Here is a 21,243-nt window from a genome sequence, read left to right on the forward strand (position 1 = left end):
TTCACGTACTTTGGGAATCAGTTCTCATGTGTTCTTATTAGCTGGATTAGTGCAGACACAGGAAAATATGATAATTCTTTATCCTCCAGATTTCCACCAAGTCTCTTTCCACCTGTCCATGTTTCTTACCATTCATCAATTAGAGACCCTTTGCAAAAAATGTTAATATGTTTTTTTTTCAGTTTATTTATTTCCATAATAAAAATGTTTTCAGTTTATTTATCCATCCATCCATCCATCCATTTTCTGAGCCGCTTATCCTCACTAGGGTCGCGGGCATGCTGGAGCCTATCCCAGCTGTCATCGGGCAGGAGGCGGGGTACACCCTGAACTGGTTGCCAGCCAATCACAGGGCACATACAAACAGACAACCATTCGCACTCACATGCACACCTATGGGCAATTTAGAGTCTCCAATTTATGCATGTTTTTGGGATGTGGGAGGAAACCGGAGTGCCCAGAGAAAACCCACGCAGGCACGGGGAGAACATGCAAACTCCACACAGGCGGGGACGGGGATTGAACCCGGGTCCTCAGAACTGTGAGGCTGACGCTCTAACCAGTCGGCCACCATGCCGCCCAGTTTATTTATTTCCATAATAAAAAATGTCCATGATAATACCCCATCGATTCTCAATGGGGTTTAGATCTGGCGAGTTCGCTGGCCGGTCAAGCACTGTGATGGCATGGGCATCAAACCAGGTTTTGGTGCTTCTGGCGGTATGGGCAGGGGCCAGGTCCTGCTGGAAGATGAAATCTGCATCTCCATACCGATCTTCAGCAGAAGGAATCCTGAAGTCCTCTAAAACATTCTGGTAAACTGTTGCGGTGACCTTGGCTTTAAGAAAGCAGAGTTTACCAGCACCTGCACACGACATTGCACCCCAAATCATGACTGACTGTGGATATTTCACGCTGGACCTCAAGCAGATTGGGTTCTGTTTTTCACCAGTCTTCCTCCAAACCCTTGGACCTTGATTCCCAAATGAAAGGCACACTTTACTTTCATCGGAAAAGAGGACCTTGGACCACTGGCCAAAAGTCCAGTCCTTCTCCTTGGCCCAGTTGAGACGCTTCTTATGTTGGCTCAGGCTCAGAAGTGGATTGACCCGAGGAACCCGACAGTTGTAGCCCAGCCCATGAGTCTGAATGTGGTGGTTTTTGTAGCTGTGACTTCCGCCTCATTCCACTCTTTCTGGATCTCTGCTAGATTCTTGAATCTTCTCTGATAATCCGATGAAGCCCACGGTCATCTCTTTTGCTGCTGCATCTTTTTGTCCTTCCACTAGACTTTCCATTGATATGCTTGGACACAGCACTCTGTGAAAGCCAGCCTCCTTAGCTATGAACTTTTGTGGCTTACTCATCCTATGGAGGGTATCAATGATGGGCTTCTGGCCAGGTGTCAAGTCTGCAGTCTTCCTCATATTGAACCCAACTGAGACAATTGAACCAAACTGAAGTGATTTAATGACACCTGGGGAAACCTGTGCAGGTGGTTTGAGTTTAGTAGATGATTAGTGTGTGACACTCAGTTTAAAACATTTATGGCCTGCAAAATTTAGGCTGATTTCTTCACAGTATCAACATTTTTTTGAAATCCTGATTTTGTGGTTTTTATGAGCTGGAAGCCCAAATTATGTAAAAATAAACAAATACCTGAAACGGTTTAAATTGTGGGCCTTGACCCTATAATCTATGAAAGTTTAACTTTTTGAACGGAAGTATGGAAATAAATTAACTTTTCCATGATATTCTATTTTTTTGGAAAGGGTCTGTAGTCAAGGAGGACAGGTAAGGAGGGAGAGAAGAATTTGTATCAGCTGACACATCAATACCAAGTCGCAGGAAGTGGTAACATCAATCTTCTTCAGGAAATGACACATTACCTTCTATCAGTCACACACATTTACGCATGTCATAGCTTTACAGGACTAAACCACTACTCATTAAATGACAAATAAACCGCTAAATGTTAACCATGGCCCCAAAATGACTTTGTTTTACACCCCATTAGTGTTGACTGGAAGTGACACAAACCTTCAGAGCATTACAACACATGCAGCTGCTGCTCCTATCTTCCTTCAAAATAATCAAGAAGTTTAAATATATCAGGTGCTACACAGGCTGATGTTCTAATAGTTTTGTTTTCGTCAGTTCTTTTTTTTAAGTTTCCACTCACACTCGTCATTTTACGTGAGAGTTTGTCTTTTTTCACCATCAACACGTTGAAAATGTCCCCAGGATACATTCACCAGTCTAGTGCTCTTCATAAATATTTGATGCTAAGTTAATTTACTTTTATGTAACCATTAAACAATATGTGGCCATTTTACAGCGATGGCTTCACTACGAAATCGCAACCATCGTAAAAGAGGAAGCAGCGTGAATTTGGTCAAAAGCCTTGCGGTCAAATGAGTCTTATTCATGCGTCTGACTCTTTTGCAATCAATTCCACTCACAATGACAATAAGATTATTTTGTACGTGTACAAGTAAACTTTTGACTTCTGTATTCTTTGTTGTCGAGCTTGTTGTTTTATAATTATTTTGTTTTCCTTTCTCGCAGTTTAGATCAATTTGCATGGTGTAGAGAATCTTCTTCTCTTGTCCCTGTGTTTGCAGTTCCGGCGTGTGTGTGGGTGGGACTTTCTTCACTCCTTCCCAATCTCGGTTGGCGGAAACCACTGGGATGACCGTCCGGGGAGCATTGATGGTGACTCGCCCATGTTCCGCGGGTGCTAGGGCGGTGCCAGCTGGTGCCCGCCTGAGTCCCCCGCTCTGGCTACTGGTGGGGCCCCCGTCATTCCTCGGGCCTGCTTCCTCCCTCTTCTCTCCGTTCCTTGCGTCCTGCCGCGGCCACCTCTCTTCCTCTTCCTCTTCCCGTGGGGGAGCCAGGTGGTCCCCTGTGGGAATGTGGGGCCTGCTGTGGAGTTTATGTCCCCGCCTGGTTTTTGGTCACCTCCCACACTCGGGGTCATTATAAAATGAAATTGGAAATTCTGAGTTAAGCAGCCACTGATGATGTAATAGTTCACTCGCCTAACTTCAGTGCAGTCACCATGAGTTCATTTTCCACTCAGTAACAGTGTGAAAGGACGTGTCCGTCTCTATATGTGCAATGTGATTGACTGTTGACGAATCCAGATTGTGATCACCTGAAGTCAACTGGGATAGGTTCCAGCTCCGTGCAGCGCTGAAGTGGTTTTGAAAATGGATAGGTTAATAAAAGCAACGTCAGAAAATAGTCATTCTACTGTAGGTGATAACTGCATGATTTATTACCATTGCATACATTATCTACATTGACATGATGCTATTAAGATGGGGGGGATCTATATCATGACGTTTGAAAAGGCAAAACATAGGAAGGCTTTTAAGTATTTTACATCGATCCAGGCATCACATAAATACAATCCACTGGTGAAGTGTTTGACCCTCAAAGTTGTTCATCAATCAGCAGAGAAAGAGTAAGAGAAGGGCACATGAATTCCTTCATCATGACTAACAAAAAAAAAAACATGACAAAAGGACTTAAATAGTGTTGTATACATTAAATCTAGCTATTCAGTTGTGTCTTTCCACCACTGTGATTTGTGAAGGTTAGGGGTAGAAAGGTTTACAAAACACATCGTTCGTACCTCGGTTTTGTGGTGACGGTTTTCGGTTCGGTACACGTTGACTCTTAAGAAAATTATGTTGTGTGTCATTTTGGATGATCATTACATTTTTTAATTAATCAGAAATACATCTTAGTTCGTCTACTCATGCCAGTGGGATTTAGTGACAGGCATAACAATTAAACGCTCTTCCATTGGATGGCAAAAGGTACAATAAAGCTGTGTACCCACCTGTTGCTATTCATGCAACACAATAAGTTGGCTTCCTGCAAATATATCAGCTTTGTCATCAACAAGCCTAGATTTCACACTAAGTACATTTGTGACTAAACTCGACGAGCTTTCAGTATTCAGACATTTTATATTTTTGTTTGGTTGGTAACCGTGACATTTCATTTTTCAAATGTAAAATAGGTGCCTTCGCTCAACAAAGGTCTACTGATGATACGTGAATGAGCTCAGCTTATGCATAAAGTTTACTCAACTTCATCTTTATGTCACGAGCAGCATTGATATGGTTCCAGTCACGACCATAAACACTTAGGAAATGAACACAATTGTCATCCTTTTGGTTCTAAACACCACCACAATGGATTTGAAACGAAATGAACAATACATGTTTGCTGCAGAATTCAGCTTTGAGTGGATTTACATCCAAATCAGGTAAAATGGTGTGGGAATTGCAACAGTTTGTGTTTATGCCTCCCTCTTTTTAAAGGCTAGCTCGCTACATGCTAGCATCGCGTATCCTCGGGTGAAGCAAACTTTCCGTGTTAATCAAAACACCTCAGTGAGTCATTATAGCGATATCATGACCGTGGTTTCTTGGAGAAACTTGTCGCGCTACCGAGTAGCCAAGCCGAGGAACCGGAGATATTGCGTTGGAAAGAAAAGACACGATAGTACCACCGTGAACTTACTGCTTCTCCCGGGTCTGAATCTGTTCTCTCCAAAGCAACATCTCTGGTGATGCGCCCCGTTCAATATTGTTGGCAGCTGCATCGCATTACCCACATGACGATCCGCACCGCCATCTTGGCTAACTTGCTACTGTGCTTTGGCGTAACACCGTCGCCTCATTGGAAAAAGGTGAGTCGCACGTTATGAACCGAATGGGAACACATGCGGACAGAGCCAAAACAGTCGAACCATACAGTTTTGACAGTTTTCAAAAAACTTTCCATCCCTAGTAAAGGTTAGGTTATAGTTTATGTTAAAAGGAAAATGTTTTTCATATTTTAACAGTTTTTAGACTTTCAATGGTGGAATTTGTTAATTTTAAGAGCAGATCTGTTTCGTGCAGTGCACCAGGCCTCACACCACCTCGAATAGTGCTGAGCCAATGACAAGCCACAACAATTTGCAAACAAGATGTTATAAAGTCAGTCTTCCATAATATGTCCCCTTTAAGCTGTACTGAAGGGAATATGTATTCTCTGTATGTGGCCACACACTTGATTTCACACAGCATGCACACACGGCACGAACGAGGAATGATAAATTCAAATACTGTACGCCCAAAATTCAGTTGTTAGCAGCCATCCTCGCTTTGAGGCGGTTGATTTTGAGAGGAAGCAGGCCCACCATCTCCTTGCTCAACTCCAGCTCAGACTCCGCGGCGCCGGCGGCCTCAGGGTGAGCTTCGCAGTACTGAACGATGTATCTGGATGAAAGGCAGCAGGAGATCATCATCATTATCTGGGACGTATTATATTCCTTTTGGGATGTTTACTTAGACCATAAATCGCTCTCTGGCAAAAAGCATTACCTACACAATCCCAAGAGAGCCAATACAAGAGGTCAAGGTCAAAATATTGGCCTTTACAAAGACAATAATGGTTAGTTTTTTATCTTTATAATGCATAAGCAATAACAGTCTTTATTTGGAACCAATGGTGGCATCTTGTGGCCAATGATACAATTTGAAGTGAGTTGGAAAAAAAAAAAGAAAAAGAAAAAAAGTGAGTTGAAGAGTCTCCTTTAGATAAAAGTAGCTCTTTGCTGCCTTGTTGTGACATCTATAGGAAATTACAAACCTTTTGGGGGGAGTGAATAACGAAGATGTTTGCTCTTCAGCAGGGTTAGGTCCCCAACCCTCACTATTTGCTGCTTTTCAAACTATAGTTCGCCCACTAATTCAAAAAAAAAGCACTGACTTTCCTAAATATTTTTATATCATGTTGTTAACATCCATTTTCTATACTATTTCTCGTTAAGAATGTGTGTGTGAGTGGGTGAATGTGAGGCTTTGTAAAGCGCTTTGGGCACTGTGATGGTGTGGATCAAGCGCTATATAAGTGCAGTCCATTTGCCATTCGTTAGAGTTACGAGTATACCATCTAGAGCCTAGCTCATCTGATTTTGCGCAAGCGATGGTGTACACCCTGTATTGGTCACCAGTCAATCGCAGGTAACGTATAGACAACAACACATTCACACCAAAAGACAATTGGGACTCTTCAATAAAACTGATATGCATGTTTTGGGAATGTGCGAGGAAGTCGTAGTACCCAGAGAAAACCCACACAAGCAAATGGAGAACGTGAACTCCACAAGAAGTACAGAGTTTCAAACCTCAAACCTCAGAATTGTGAGGCAGAAATGCTAACAAGTTTTTCAACTTACTTATATTGTTTAGTTATAGTTCCATTTAATTCAAAACAGTGTCTGAGCTGTTTGTGTCAATCAAAACTGAGCACAATTGTATCCCGCTGTGACACATATGCTTTGTAGTTGCTTTTTAATCGTTTTTCAAACTATGCTGCCAACTTGTCCACTAGGTGGCACAAATAAAAATAAAAAAGCAGCATTGGCTTACCTAAGAACTGCATTTTTATACCATGCTATAAACTAAACATTTTTATTTTACCCAACAGGATACAAATTTATGGAACTCATTGAAATACTCAATAAGTTGGCAGAAGAAATAAGTTGGCATTCATGAGAAAATTTAAAAATGGCACATTGAGGTCACCTGTGACAAGTTTGTAAAGGCAAAAGTTTTACTGCAGCCTTCTTATTGGCTCTCCCTAGATTGTGCAGATGTGACGGATGAAGTGTGCGCTGGGTGCGTATCGACATACTTGTAGTTTTCCAGTGAGTTGTTGAGGTTGTCCAGCTGCATAAGCGGGAGAGAGCAAATCAGGCGGCTGTGCAGTCGGGCTACTCTGAAGCGGGCCACCAGGGCCGGTCTGAGCACCTCCTCCTCCAGGTGCTCGGGAAACTTCCCCTCCGGAGAACGCAGGGAATCTAGGAACATCTGGAAGTACCTGGAGAGGGGAGGGTTCAAAGTTACTGAGTACAGTAAACCTTCACCTATTAGCCGATGAGAGGAATCAAGCCCTGCCTTACACAAGTAATTGACACCGCACAATAAATAGTTGCCTATATTAGTAGTTTAAATTAAAACAAATATAACACATCATAATCCCAAAACACTTGCACTTGCAAATGATTCGATTTACGTACACATTTGGTGAATACTGTCTGTAACTTCCACTAACAACCTAGGCTAAACTTTACTCCTTCCTGACATACAATGATTTGTCTCTCAGTTGAAAAGTATCACTTCAACATACTTCCTTGACACCAAGTACTACAGTCAAATATACCAGGGCTTTGTTAACAACCTGATTAATCGAATAACTGGAATAAAGTGATTGCCATAAAAGCTCAAAGCAAAATACGTTCCTTGAAGCTTCATAGAGATTATTTTTTTCCACATGGACTGATGTTACTGCAGTCTCATGCACCACTGAAAGCACAAGTGGTCAAGGATAGACACAGGCACAGGTGCACTTTATTAAACAACTAAGAATTAAAAAAACGAGTAATAGGCAAATTCATAAATGAGCTGCCAATGGCCACTGACGCAGGTTGAGTCACTCAACATACAGACTGGCTAACAGGTTAGTCCTTTAAAACTTAGCCAAATCTACACTCTCATTCACTGATGCCTACTTCGCTCACCACGTCAGGCCCCGCCTTTTAAAGCCATACACACTCAAGGAAACAATAGTGGAACATGAGGATGCAGACCCCAGGTGTACAAAAATAATACCAGCACTTCACATACATGTTACTGTGTTTAATACAAAATATTTCTTATACAATTATTCGATGAATCAATGTGGTAATCAGTAGAATGCTCGATTCTAACAATATACGAAAGATGCAGCCCTACTTGTTGATTTGTTTTTTTCCCCCCCTTGTGCTAACTGTAAAATGTAAACTGCTGTGTTACTCTGTATTCTATAGATGTATGACTGTGTTCTACATCTATGTGGAGGATTTTATGAGCCCTCTCTGTGAAAACTGCTATACAAGCAAAATTTACTTACAGCATTTTAGGGTGTTACAAGGGGGAAAAAAAACAAAAACAGTGGTGAGGTGAGGTTTTTTTTTTTTTTTTTTTTTTTTTTAAGCAAGTAGCTGATAAGTTCCACAGAAAAAAAAAAAACCCACAAATAAATGAATTTGTTGGCTGGCAACCAGTTCAGGGTGTACCCCGCCTCCTGCCCGATGACAGCTGGGATAGGCTCCAGCACGCCCGCGACCCTAGTAAGGAGAAGCGGCTCAGAAAATGGATGGATGGATGAATTTGTGTATATAGCAAACCGCGACGAAGTGTGGGTTCCCTGTATGTGGAAAGCAGGGATGGGGAACCAAATACACACGGGCCATATAAAGCTAATGTATGTATCACCTTTGGCGAACTTTACAAAACTACAGTGAACCTGCTATAGCTAAATTTACACTCACTTGGTGGAGGCAGAGCAGAGGCTGTTGAATTTCTTTATGGTGTGGTTATCAAGAGACTGTGTGTCAGCTTGTCTGTTGGCTAGAGTCAGTTTCAGGTCCATCATTTCGTTGTAGGTCTCGGCAAGCTCAAACATCAGCTGTCTGCGGATCATGAGGTAGTACTGGGCGTTCAGTTCTATAGAAAGGCGGGCATGAGCATTTATGTAAGATAGCGCTACAATTGAATGAAAAAGCAGCATAGTAAATGCTATTCAAGTGAGAAGAGTACCAATGCAGATGGTCTCCAGCATGTCAACCCGTCGTTTGTGCATCTTGCAGCGTCGTTCAACATCCTCTTCAAAGAAGGCTAGAGCTCTGAAGAGAGCGCTATGATCCTGCAGGATCTCAATGTGGTCCGTCACATAGCCATCCATCTGAAAGTACTCCTTAGCCTGAGAGGTACACGCGCACACAGAAAAAAAGAAAGAGCACTGATGAAGATTTTACACGGCTTCCAACACTTTCCCACATATTTCCCAGCAGTTTGGAAAATCGTGTCTGACGACCTACCGATTGTCACAAAGTATTGCACACAATCCATTATAGCAGCTTGGGAAAAAAAGGAAAACACTAAATATTCAGAGTTGTCTAATCTAAAGCCTGGTACAACATACATTTTCAACTCTTACTAGATTTTTTTATCTATGACATACCTCACATATAATTATTTTTTAAAAACTGGCATTTAACAGTTTTGGATGTAATGTAGGTGGTACGCTCCGATAATCTCAACCAATAACACCACACACGTAAAGATTCTCTTCTGCTGCCGATCTCGAAATCTCACGTGATCACGTGTGATCTCACAAAAACTAAGACTGGGAGACACTTCCAGGTACGTACCGATCTTTGCCGCGTGTTGCCGAAGGGAATGGAGGTGGGACTGTTTTAGAATGCCGTGTTGTCAATAAAAATACTTGTTGCTGTCTGGGGAACGCACTTTTATTTAAAAAAGAATATGTACATATAGAACATCGGGAAGACAACTGTTTTCATTTACGGTCGCTTCGTTGTTCCTGCGTCAGGGAGTTTCATTTGCTACATTCCGATTCAGATCACAATTGATGGCATCATGACTCGAGAAACACACACACGAAGAGTTGTAGTCTTAAATATTGAACACGTTTCATTATTTAAGATTGTCAGCCCGACCTGTTTCGGACCACTCTACTTTACCCCACCTCAGACAGGGATAATTATATAGGATAATCTTATAAGACATAAAATAGTCTGGTGTTTGACGTGCTTGGTTGGGAAGTGGCAAAATTGGGATAAAAACAGTCCGACGTCTTTATGTGTGTACTGGGCCTAAACTGGTTTCTTTTTTGCAACAAAATGGGAACAGTCTCTGTGTATTGGTCCTAAAAGAGATTTCTACAACAGTTGTGTAGTTCAAGTCATAAAGGTTGAACATGTGTCCAAAATAAAAAACGCTCTACCTTTAACACATCTAATTTGTAACATTGGCACTCCAATTAGTGCTTTAAATGAGTGAGTCCACTTACTTACAAACGCACATGAACAGACACAAAAAGCCTTTTGATGAAGTGTAGGTCGGCTGAGCGCGACCTGAGCGTCCTTACTGCACTTGCATGCGATACATATCAGATTCATATCCACATACGAATTGAGATCACATTGACATATTCACATACGAATTGAATCACATTGACATGAAACAAAATCTGGTATATGTCACATTGTCTTTCGCTTCAGCTGCCATCTGCTGCAGTGTGTTCCACTAACGTGTATGTGTTCACTGTGATGGGTTAAATGCAGAGAACAAATTTTGTGTACATGCATGCATGTTCATGACAATAAAAGGTGATTCTTCTTCTATTCTTCTTCTATTGGGTGGGACTATTGGATTTCACCTGGAGTGTGAACAGAGCCACAGAGACATGCACAAAGAAGTGTTTCACAAGTGATTCAGTAAGCTGCAGAAATATTAGTAGTTTTTCGCAGAGGCTAGAAATAACATGAGTGTATTTTTATATTGTCTGGCTAAATGAGTTGCTGCACCGTTTGCGTTCAAATATCCGTTGAAAAAAAAGTTACAACACCATGACATCAATGCGATTCCTTTGCCCATCTGTGGCGTTTTGCATTGTGTGTTAGCATTAAGCTAGTGGACTTAAGTTATGTAAGTCAAGCTACTACTGTAATATTTAATAAACAAACACACTTCACTCAATTTCCACTCCCATCATGAATTACTCTTTCTAACCCAGTAGGTGATTGTTTGTAGTACACGTTGATCTTGAAGTTACGGTACCTGCGTGACAGAGTTTTGTCCCACCAAAAATACATTCCTGGCCTCGGTAAAGTCCAGCGGGAGCAAGCAGCTCACCTGGAAATCCCAAATGAGACACCATTATCATTTTCAGTATTAATGTTATTTATAACATTTTAACCCTAATGGATTGAATTTAATTAGATTATGCAGGTGAAATAATGTACATGCATATACACAGCATAGTTTAAAAGTATCACAAAAGCAGATTAATATTGTACCACAGTATTTTCAATAACATGATATTTTACACTCATCCATCCATCCATTTTCTGAGCCGCTTCTCCTCACTAGGGTCGCGGGCGTCCTGGAGCCTATCCCAGCTGTCATCGGGCAGGAGGTGGGGTACACCCTGAACTGGTTACCAGCCAATCGCAGGGCACATAGAAACAAACAACCATTCGCACTCACAGTCATGCCTACGGGCAATTTAGAGTCTCCAATTCATGCATGTTTTTGGGATGTGGGAGGAAACCGGAGAACCCACGCAGGCACGGGGAGAACATGCAAACTCCACACATGCGGGGCCGGGGATTGAACCCGGGTCCACAGAACCGTGAGGCTGACGCTCTAACCAGTCGTCCACCGTGCCGCCTCTTTTACACTCATAAATGCAAAAATAGAACATAATATGCACACTGACCTTCTCCTCCAGGCTAGCGATTGAGTCAAAAGTGTCCTCAGAGCCAAAGAGCAGAGCACTCTTCCTGCCCTTTTCTTCTTCCTCCACCTCAAGCCTCCTCTTCCTCTTCAACTCCTCCTGAAGATCAGTATCAAGCTCACCGATGTTGTCCTGCTCACACAGGAGAGCAACCACACACAGAGAGACAGATGAGTATGCAACAGAAGCAATTGTCATGGGTTTGTTTGGACACAGGAGGTCCCTAGAGTCGTGAAAAAACAATCCATCACCTCAAGCGCTTTCTTGGCATCATCAAGGATGATGAGACAGTATTTGATCCAGCATCTTGCTATCTCAGCTCTCTTCTGCCTGAGCTGATCCCGACGCTCACGCTCTGTGTCACCTGGAAGAGCGGGAAGGGACTTTTAGATCAGTTTGTTTGTATTTGAATTTGAAACTAATACACTTGCACATGTTGATCAGAGGTTAGTTATAGTATTTGACTTCTAAAACAGACAGATGGGCCAGGTCATTTATAGATAAGGTAAAAAACAATATTGACGTATAGTAAAAAGGTTTGCAATAACGACAGTGCCGTAGAAAATTATTGGCCCCCTTCAAATTCTTCTATTTTTGCATAGTTTCCCCACTTTAACATTTAAGATCAAACCCAAGTGGGCAGCACGGTGGACGACTACCTCATAGTTCTGAGGACCGGGGTTCAAATCCCTGCCCCGCCTGTGTGGAGTTTGCATGTTCTTCCCGAGCATGCGTGGGTTTTCTCCGGACACTCCGGTTTCCTCCCACATCCCAAAAACATGCATGGTAGGTTAATTGAAAACTCTAAATTGTACCCCGCCTCTCACCCGAAGATAGCTGGTAAAGGCTCCAGCACGCCCGTGACCCTAGTGAGGTGAAGCGGAACGGAAAGATGAATGAATGAATGAATAACCCAAGTGAATTTAAAATGCTGTTTTTAAATGGTGATTTTATTTATTAAGGAAAAAAAACTCTTCAAAGTTACCTGGCCTGTGTGGAAAAGTAATGACCCCCCCTTGTTAAATCATGAATTAATTGTGGCTAATCACAATTTTTGGTTTGGTTTGGTTGATCACACCCAAGCCTGATTACCTCCAGACCTGTTCCATCAAGAAATTACTTAAACTGAATCTGGTAGGTACACAAAGTAGATGTGATGTCAACTAGTACACGGTTTTGCCTCACTAGTAACATGTAGTTGCCCTACTAGTTATAAGTTGTCCAATGAATGTGCTGAAATGTCATACAGTAGTGGAAAAACATTACTTGTAATCCACAGTTGTTCTACTCTATGTTCTGTAACATAGTCGCTTGCTGAATGGGCTTACTAATGAGGACAAAAACCATACTAGTACATGGACCTTAAAGCCTGGATCAGACTACAAGACAAATGTGGTCTTCACGATTGGCACTACGTCAGACTACTGCCATAAAACTGGCAACACGACACGACATTTATTACAATACCACTGTATCTCGTTTTTTACTGGGCTTTTATCTTGTCAAATCAAACACTGTTAGGGAGGCGAGACCAAAAAACGTGTCACCGGTCAACTGGACCGGATACACCCATTACCATGGCGATGATAACAACAACGGATTGCACCAATGTATTGCATTGTGTTGGGGGGGAAAAGAACAGAAAGCGGAGAAATGTGGTGTCGTCACCGGTGCTCGGGAGTGGTCTGTCCTCAGACTTTCAGAAACTCAGAACAAAACAGCTGTGTGTGCAGCGAATGTGACCCGAGGACGAGACGAGAACATTTAACTAAATGGTGAACACAAACACTCACTTTCTTGCGCAGCAGCCTCAGATGGAACTTCTCCTGCTAAACCAGATATGACGGTGGCTGCTGAGAGGCAGTGTCTGCCCTCCATGTATCGCCCCTGAGGATATACCACACACATACCTTGTGACTCACACTGACAAGCCGACAACTATGCTTGGGATGCAGATCACATAACCCCAACCAATTGAGCAAGTATGATCTTATAATCCTTGAAACAACTTTTAGAGGCCAATTCACATCCAACCGTGCCTCACCTTTGTGATGTAATACTGTGACAGTGTAGCGGCGTTCAGAGCCCACTCCATTGGACTGAACTGACCTAACTGCAGCTGTCTCTGCAGGGTGCTGTGGCAATATGCAGCAGCTCGCTCTGTCTGACCTTTCAAAACACTTGTTTTGTTAGTTTCCACAACACAAAAAATTGATGTCACCCTAATATAAGGCATTCTGATACAGATGATTGTCAGTTTCAGAAACATGCAGTAATGCATGCAATATCAAGATATTACAGTCATGGATGAAAAGCATTGAATTCTTTAAATATCTGGGTCAAAGGAAATAGACTCACCAAGGTTTTGATAGACCTGAGCAAGGTAATACATAGTGTGTGTGTAGGCCAGCTCAAACCTGGTACAAGAAGAGATTAATATAAAAATGGAAGGCAAGAAAGGAGCAAACTGTGATAAAAAATAAACCTACTTTTTGTTCTTTTCCTGATGTGTCAGCAGCTTCTCATTGGTAGCAAAATACTCCACCAAATCAGTGGGAGGACTTCCATCCTGCACATGATTTTTATTTTATTTGAAATGCTGTAATGGTGGAACCACAATAAATCTTACCTCCTTCATGTAGCGCAGGTAAATGGCCTCAGCAGTTTCCAGGAATCCCTGTGCCATCTCAGTCTCCTCCCGACCTGCCCAGAGGATGCCCAGCTGGTTCTGGAATCACACAAACAAGTGGTTATCACTTTTGGATCACTTAACACATAATCATGATTCAGGACAGCAGAAATATTGCACTCTGTCATCTAAATTACAGTACGTATTATATTTAAAGAAAGTAGGGATGCACCAATACAACTTTTTCCAAACAGAGTACGAGTGCAAGTACTTACATTTGAGTACTCGCCTATACCTAGTACATATACTTGATAACGCCATTAAATCTTGCAATTGTGATGATAATTGTTTTCAGTCTGTAGCGCTGTCATGTCTGCACCCCAGGGCAACACAACCAATACAATTCATCATTTGAAGTTCAGTCATGAAATTGTCTATGACCAAGTGATAAAAGAGCAAAAGACACCAAAAGTGCAAGTTCATCAACTTTAGCCAGTGTCACCACGATACAGTCCTCCTTTAAAGGTAGTTTGCAGTTTAAGAAAGAAAAAAATAATAATAAAATTAAAATTAAAAATAAAAACCTTTCCGAGTAGCAGACGAATCAAAGCGTCGAAGGGATTTGTTGAGAAATAATTACGTTATACTGCTATACTCTCAGGCGGCACGGTGACAGACTGGTTAGCACATCTGTCTCACAGTTCTGAGGACCGGGGTTCAAATCCCAGCTCCACCTGTGTGGAGTTTACATGTTCTCCTCGTGCCTGCGCGAGTTTTCTCTGGGTACTCCGGTTTCCTCGCACATCCCAAAAACATGCGTGGTAGGTTAGGAAGACTCTTAATTGCCTGTAGGTGTGAATGTGTGTGCGAATGGTCGTCTGTTTATATTTGCCCTGCGATTGGCTGGCGACCTGTTTAGGGTGTACCCCACCTTTCACCCGAAGAGAACTGGGATAGCCTCCAGCACGCCTGCGACCTTAGTGAGGATAAGTGGCACAGAAAATGGCTGGATGGATGTTATACTCTAATTTGAAAGCTTTTTTTTTTTCCCTTCTACATGATTTTCTATAGGCAATATTGTACAAAAACATTCCCCAAATAACCCCCCCCCCAACCCACACACACACACACACACTAAAAACTCATTTTTTCCGGAAACCATCATCCAATTTTCAAAATTCTTGGTGTGTTGTTTAAGTGGTTATTTCAACCAGACTTAGCATTTTGACAGACTGTCATTTTGGAGGAATGTTGTGACACTGCTAATTGTATAATAACTATAACCATTCTGATTCTGACTTCATATAAAATACTGTGCCACCTTTGCACTGTGAATACAGTACTGTGAAAATGAATACCTCCAGTAGAAATATTTTCAGAGACTGAATATAGCAAAATATCAATCAACAGCTTCAGCTCAAGAGGATGGTTTGGTGGAATCCTTTTGCTTTGTTCATGTACTGCCACAAGTTGTACGTATACAGTATGTATTCATTTACAACGGCACCCTCATTCTGAAATTTTCCCACTTTATAGTTTCTACGGTGTGAGGTTAGTCAAGATTTCCAGACGTGTAAATGTATTTAAATTTAAAACGATATCTAGTTCATAAGTTTTTTTTTTTAAATGTACATACAGCATATAGTTCTCCCGTCATCTGTGAGTTGCGCGTGTAAATGAAAACACTGATTTATAATATGGTTTAAACTGCACTAATTTTGTTAAAGAATTTCAGATTGTTCATATAATTTTAAACAAGATTTCCCACAACATAATAATGTGAATATTTTCCAAATGTACTTCTAATTATTTGCAGCACACACCGACATTTTTTTTTTTTTTTTTAAACACGGAAACTGTGTTATTGTCCTTATTTATGGCTTATTAGGCAACAAATATACTGGTCCGGCACACTTGAGATCAACTGCTATGAAATTAAGAGACTAGACTGTTGGGAATAAATGAATACAATTTCATGGAACGATTAGATTTTAGGTTGTAAATGTGGTTGAGAGACGGCCCATAACTGGCATCTTCACGAGTGAGTTATTTACCCGGACATGAATGAATAACGACACATTCTCGGTAGACACTCTGCATTTCTCCAGCAATTTCATGCAGTTCATGAGGTGCTCCTGGCCGGCCGACAGCTCCTCCGTGTCCACATGGTTCACGCCCAGGTAATATTCCACCGCCGCGAGCCTCGCGGTCCTGTGTCCGCTGGGCGAGTCACCGTCGAAGCCCCGCTCGAACATTTCCTCGAGCTGGCCGTCCACCGGAGCCTCGGTCGGCCGCTGGTCGCCGCCCTGCGCCTCGCCGTCTTCCTCCCCGTCACCGGCTTCGAAACTCTTCAGCGAGCAGTGTATTTCTCGGAGGAGGTCTCTGGCTTTGTACTTGGAACGAAAAGGGTCATTTTCTGGGTCGTTTCGAGATGTGACTTCAGTGAGGTTTTGGGCGATGGTATATTTATCGCAGATTGCTGTCCACTCGTCGCTGCTGAGGGACGCCATGTTTGTTTTCTTCTTTTGACGTTATCTGATTCAGAGGTCGATATATATATATATATATATATATATATATATATACAGTACTGACACCTACTGGTGGAAACATAGAAGGAGCTACAAAAAAATTGCTCACAATCTTTGTGCTGTACGACGTACAGCATATTCCTCCTTTTGTCACGTGAAGGCACTTAATGGTTGATTTGGACGTGCATTCAAAACTGTCGCGAAGGTCAAATTATGTCGATCTGTAAAGGTTATAGTCGTCTATTTAATCAATGGCAACCGGTGGATAAGCAGGTTATTTGTAACTTCTGCTATTTAGTGGAAGAGCATTTAATTGTTCTGTCACTTGATTGACTTAAATTAGTTTAATGCAAATCTGCAGAGAGTGGAACTGACATAAACATGCTTAATATAGTTCATCAACTATTTGAACAAAAATTTGTGCTGGATGTAACAATAATTCAGTAATTTCTCTGAAATTAAATCCATATAGCAAAATATAAAAATACATTAAAATGCTAATAAACCACACAGTATTTTCAAGTTGGTTTTAGACTTTATTTTTTACAAACCCAAACAATCAGATAAGGGACATTTTGATTTGGTTATACAATAAATTAGAATAACACACAAAGTAACACACATTACAGGCTTTGTCAGCAGAAACAGACGCGGGACTGAAATATTGATATTTGCTAGCCGAATAACATTTGGCAACATTCAACTCTATATTTTATTTTCATTGCCTGAGTAACAGTCTATTGCTTTTCTTCACTCTGTCGAACAGAGATACAAGTCACCCAAGTTCAGACTTTAGTTTCAGTGTAACATTGTCAATAAGATGGTGAAAAAGCAATAAACATTATGTCTAACAATCCTCCAACGGAATGTTATTAAAAATGAAAAAAAAAAAATGCGGAAAAAAAACTGGAACCTTCGGCTCTAGAACGCAAAGTGAATTATCAGAGCATACATTCACTCATGGTTAACAATGCAAATACAAATCAAAGCTGCATATTCATGGGGGGAATAATCTGTTTTATTTTGTAAAACGTGAGTATAATTTAATGTGGATGATCAATCATTGTTAAAGGAGATGGAAACACAGCAACAGCTTCTGTGATTAGAGGAACACACACATTTGTGTAGCTTCTTTCATCAGTGTGGTGGAACAGGGAACACTTCACTTTGCCACTAATTTGTCTTCTTCTCCAAGCTGAAACACAATACAGAAAGAGATTGTTTTGTTCTTTACAGATACAATAATGATCAGGTTAGAGTAAAATAGAGCAGTAGTAGCATGTTAATTATTGTGGTTTTCATAACAACTGCACAATTCTAAAAGCTTTTTCAAAAATGTGGGTTACGGCGAAAAGGCTGCTTCAAAACAAAACGGGCTTACTTGTACTTGATGAGGCGACCACCCTGAATCAGCTGTGCAGACTCGTTGGTCAAATGGCAAGCAAATAGCAGCCAGTTGCGTGGTTGTACCTTGTAGGCAAAACGCATGAAGAGCAGCGAGTAACAACAAAGAGCTGAGAAGAGAAGAAGAAAGGTTGATTGCAGCCTCATTGACATTACAGTGGTATGAAAAAGTGTTTGTCCTTTTCTTGATTTCTTATTTTTTTTTGCATGTTTGTCACACTATGTTTTCCTTTGTCAAACGGAACTGTCAACTGATCACCACCTGGTGGTGAGTTGGCTCCGATGGTAGGGGAAGATGCCAGTCCGACGTGGCAGGCCCAAACGTATTGTGAGGGTCTGCCGGAAACGTCGGGCAGAATCCCCTGTCAGAAGGAGTTTCAACTCCCACCTCAGACAGAACTTTGCTCATGTTCCGGAGGAGGCGGGGAACATTGAGGCCGAGTGTACCATGTTCCGCGCCTCCATTGCTGAGGCGGCCGACCGGAACTGTGGCCATAAGGTGGTCGGTGCCTGTCGTGGCGGCAGTCCCCGAACCCATTGGTGGACACCAGCAGTGAGGGATGCAGTCAAGCTGAAGGAGGAGTCCTATCGGGCCTTTTTGGCCGGTGGGACTCCTATGGCAGCTGATGGGTACCGCCTGGCCAAGCGGAATGCAGCTTTGGTGGTCATTTAGGCAAAAACTCGGGCGTGGGAGGAGTTTGGTGAGCATGCCTGGGAACGCCTTGGGATCCCCTGGGAAGAGCTGGAGGAAGTGGCTTGGGAGAGGGAAGTCTGGGCTTTCCTGCTAAAGCTACTGCCCCCGCATCCCGACCTCGGATAAGCAGAAGAAAATGCATGGATGGATGGATGGATGGATGGATCTATGGATAATGTCATGGTCTGGGACTGTTTAGCTGTTCAGGACGTCGAAGACTTGCTGTGATAAATGGAATCATGAATTCTGCTGTCTACCAAAGAATTCATAAGGAGAATGTCCGGCCATCTTTTCGTGACACTGGAATGTATGAATTCCATCAGTTCCTATGACAACAAACTGGAGGTCGACCAGCGTCCTGGGACAAATTGTTCTACCTTAGAGGCTACAACGTAAGCTATGACAAAGTAGATTATGCAGCATAGTCGTATACTTAAGCATGCTTAATAGCGTGTGCATGAGTCGCACCGAAGGTCATTCTGCCACTGATGATCTCAGGGCTCTTTTTCATGTCGCTGAAGGCGGCTATAGGGAGACCCCAGTTTGCTATTGGACCCCAGAAATGCTGTAAGCACACACACAAAATGAGGCAATTAGAAATATCATGTCATAAACTCATCAAATGCTTCTAAAGCTGTACTAAAATAACAGTCATATAATAATCGATTATGTTCCAAGTCTGTAATTTTAACAGCAATAAAATTACAAAAAGCAAATTCTGAAATACATTTCTAAAATATTACACCCATTATGCTCTCATAATGGACAGAAAAAGAAAAAAATTATCAAACAGTAGGGCCGAAAAACAAAGAAGACTTACTGTGCTGGTGAATGTTTTTCAATATTCAGGGCCGCATGGAAGAGAGGAGGAAAAATAAAAAAATAAATAAAAAAAAATAGTCAAGACAAAAGTTTTATAGGTTGGTCATAGAGTATGTGCCATATCAAGTAGTCCACGTCTGGTTGTACATATGAATCACACATCTACTGTATATATGTTTGAATGTGAAACAGTTTGAAGTCCTGCTTTCAAAAAATACTTGCATGTCTTTGAATGTTTCTCTATATTTAAGAGGTTTAAGTCAACATGTTTGCCATAAAACTGTAGTGTGTGTTTAAATAAAGGCGAGCAAAGAAATGCCAAACACTCATCAACATCAATAAGAAATTGCACTTTGGAACCGGAGGGTCACAGTTCAGGGGCCACTGCAAACAAAAATGTAAAACTGCAACTACAGTGGTGCCTTAACTTACGAGTTCAAGTCGTTGTGTGACCAGGTTGGTGACTTGAAATACTCGACTCTCATATCATCTTTCTCCTTTGAAATTGATTAAAATCTGATTTATCCATTCCAGGACCATAAAAAATATTGTTCAAATATCCATTGCTTAAAGAGTAATACTGCAACCTCAGTGCTTGTTTCGTTAGCCCATCTGCTGTGTTTTGCATTGTGTGTTAGCATCAAGCTAGAGGACTTTCCTACGGCAAAGTTATGTGGTTGTTTTGAAAACAATGTATAATTCTCTTTTTTATTTTTCAATAAACAAAAGTGTTTGTCTTTTTTTAAGACATATTCAATCTCTGCCAAACTGCTGCTGTTGTTAAATTTGCTGCCACCATCTAGGGCTCATAATGCATTTTTTTTTGCAAAGCAAAAAAACAAACAAAAAAAAACTACCAAGAAACGCCTCGTATCACGAAAAACTATTAAATTGGGTCATTATAGTCGGCTTCCGGATTACTATTACTGCCTTTGAGCAAGGCACTGACCACACCCCTCCCAGCTCAAGAGGTGCAGCACTGTTTGCCTGCATGAGTGTAATTTGGTTCTCTGTGTGGTGTTCAACACAAAAATACAGCAGAGTGTGAGATGAATTTCCTCTTGAGGGCTTATAAAGAGTATATTACATTTTCAATATTTTTTTTATTAAAACCGAAGCCTCCTGTCGGTACGCATTCCAATGTGCAGAATACCTGTTTTAACAATATGTAAACAACCAAGTTGTAGTTATAATCTAGGTTTCAGCCATTTAAATGTTGAGTTTAAATAAAGACTGAGATACTAGTTGGTCCACTTTGTGCTGTCTTGTAATTTCAAACTGGATAAACAAGGCGACCCCATGTAGGTAGAAACCCAAAACGTGGTTCGTCCTTCAATGAAAAATAACATGCAAGTACTGCAGTTCGAAGACAGTAATTTTCAGATTCAAAGAACAGTCTGTTAAAAATTAGCTATTGTCACTGGCTGTCACTTGTGAGCGATGTGCAGTATACTATAAACAGCGAGCTCGGTACATTAGCACATCTGTTCATAGCAGCTTTTGTTACATACCTCATCAAGTAGTCTCTGAATTCTTTGCTCTTCAGGTGGTCTATAGCTTTCCGTGCAATTGTCCCAGCCATTATTTAACGGTTGGCTACTATCTATGATGACCGATAAATGATTAAATTTGTTTTGAAGGGCAATGAGTTGAGTGGAGAATTTAGACTAGAGGACGTCCGGTCAAATTTCCAACCAACCACGTCCACAACAGTCTTCTTCTTCCACATATCGGTGGATTGCAAACAACGTTAAATGCTTACCGCCACCAAGTGTGCAAGAGTGTAACCA

General features: G+C 41.5%; 2 protein-coding genes across 3 annotated transcripts; both read right to left on the minus strand.

The window, feature by feature from the left end:
* Window positions 1-2,424: 2,424 nt before the first annotated feature.
* kifbp (kinesin family binding protein) lies at window positions 2,425-16,533 on the minus strand. The gene is made up of 13 exons (XM_061666804.1): window positions 16,057-16,533; window positions 14,003-14,101; window positions 13,863-13,942; window positions 13,732-13,790; window positions 13,418-13,542; window positions 13,167-13,260; window positions 11,625-11,737; window positions 11,356-11,505; window positions 10,695-10,769; window positions 8,649-8,811; window positions 8,381-8,555; window positions 6,703-6,888; window positions 2,425-5,282 (listed from the first exon to the last, which is right to left on the minus strand). The coding sequence occupies exons 1-13, from the start codon at window positions 16,510-16,512 to the stop codon at window positions 5,144-5,146; spliced, it is 1,914 nt and encodes a 637-aa protein (XP_061522788.1). The 5' UTR covers window positions 16,513-16,533; the 3' UTR covers window positions 2,425-5,143.
* Window positions 16,534-17,048: 515 nt separating this feature from the next.
* mpc1 (mitochondrial pyruvate carrier 1) lies at window positions 17,049-21,188 on the minus strand. 2 transcript variants are annotated; one of them, XM_061666860.1, is made up of 4 exons: window positions 20,961-21,188; window positions 19,100-19,196; window positions 17,915-18,047; window positions 17,049-17,728 (listed from the first exon to the last, which is right to left on the minus strand). In XM_061666860.1, exons 1-4 carry the CDS (start codon window positions 21,033-21,035, stop codon window positions 17,707-17,709), a joined length of 327 nt encoding a protein of 108 aa, XP_061522844.1. In that variant the 5' UTR covers window positions 21,036-21,188; the 3' UTR covers window positions 17,049-17,706. The 2 variants fall into 2 exon arrangements, with proteins under 2 accessions (XP_061522844.1, XP_061522837.1); XM_061666853.1 differs by having other exon boundaries at window positions 20,965-21,186.
* Window positions 21,189-21,243: the final 55 nt, after the last annotated feature.

Source organism: Phycodurus eques, chromosome 2 (assembly GCF_024500275.1).
Source record: "Phycodurus eques isolate BA_2022a chromosome 2, UOR_Pequ_1.1, whole genome shotgun sequence".
NCBI classification, from domain to species: domain Eukaryota; kingdom Metazoa; phylum Chordata; class Actinopteri; order Syngnathiformes; family Syngnathidae; genus Phycodurus; species Phycodurus eques.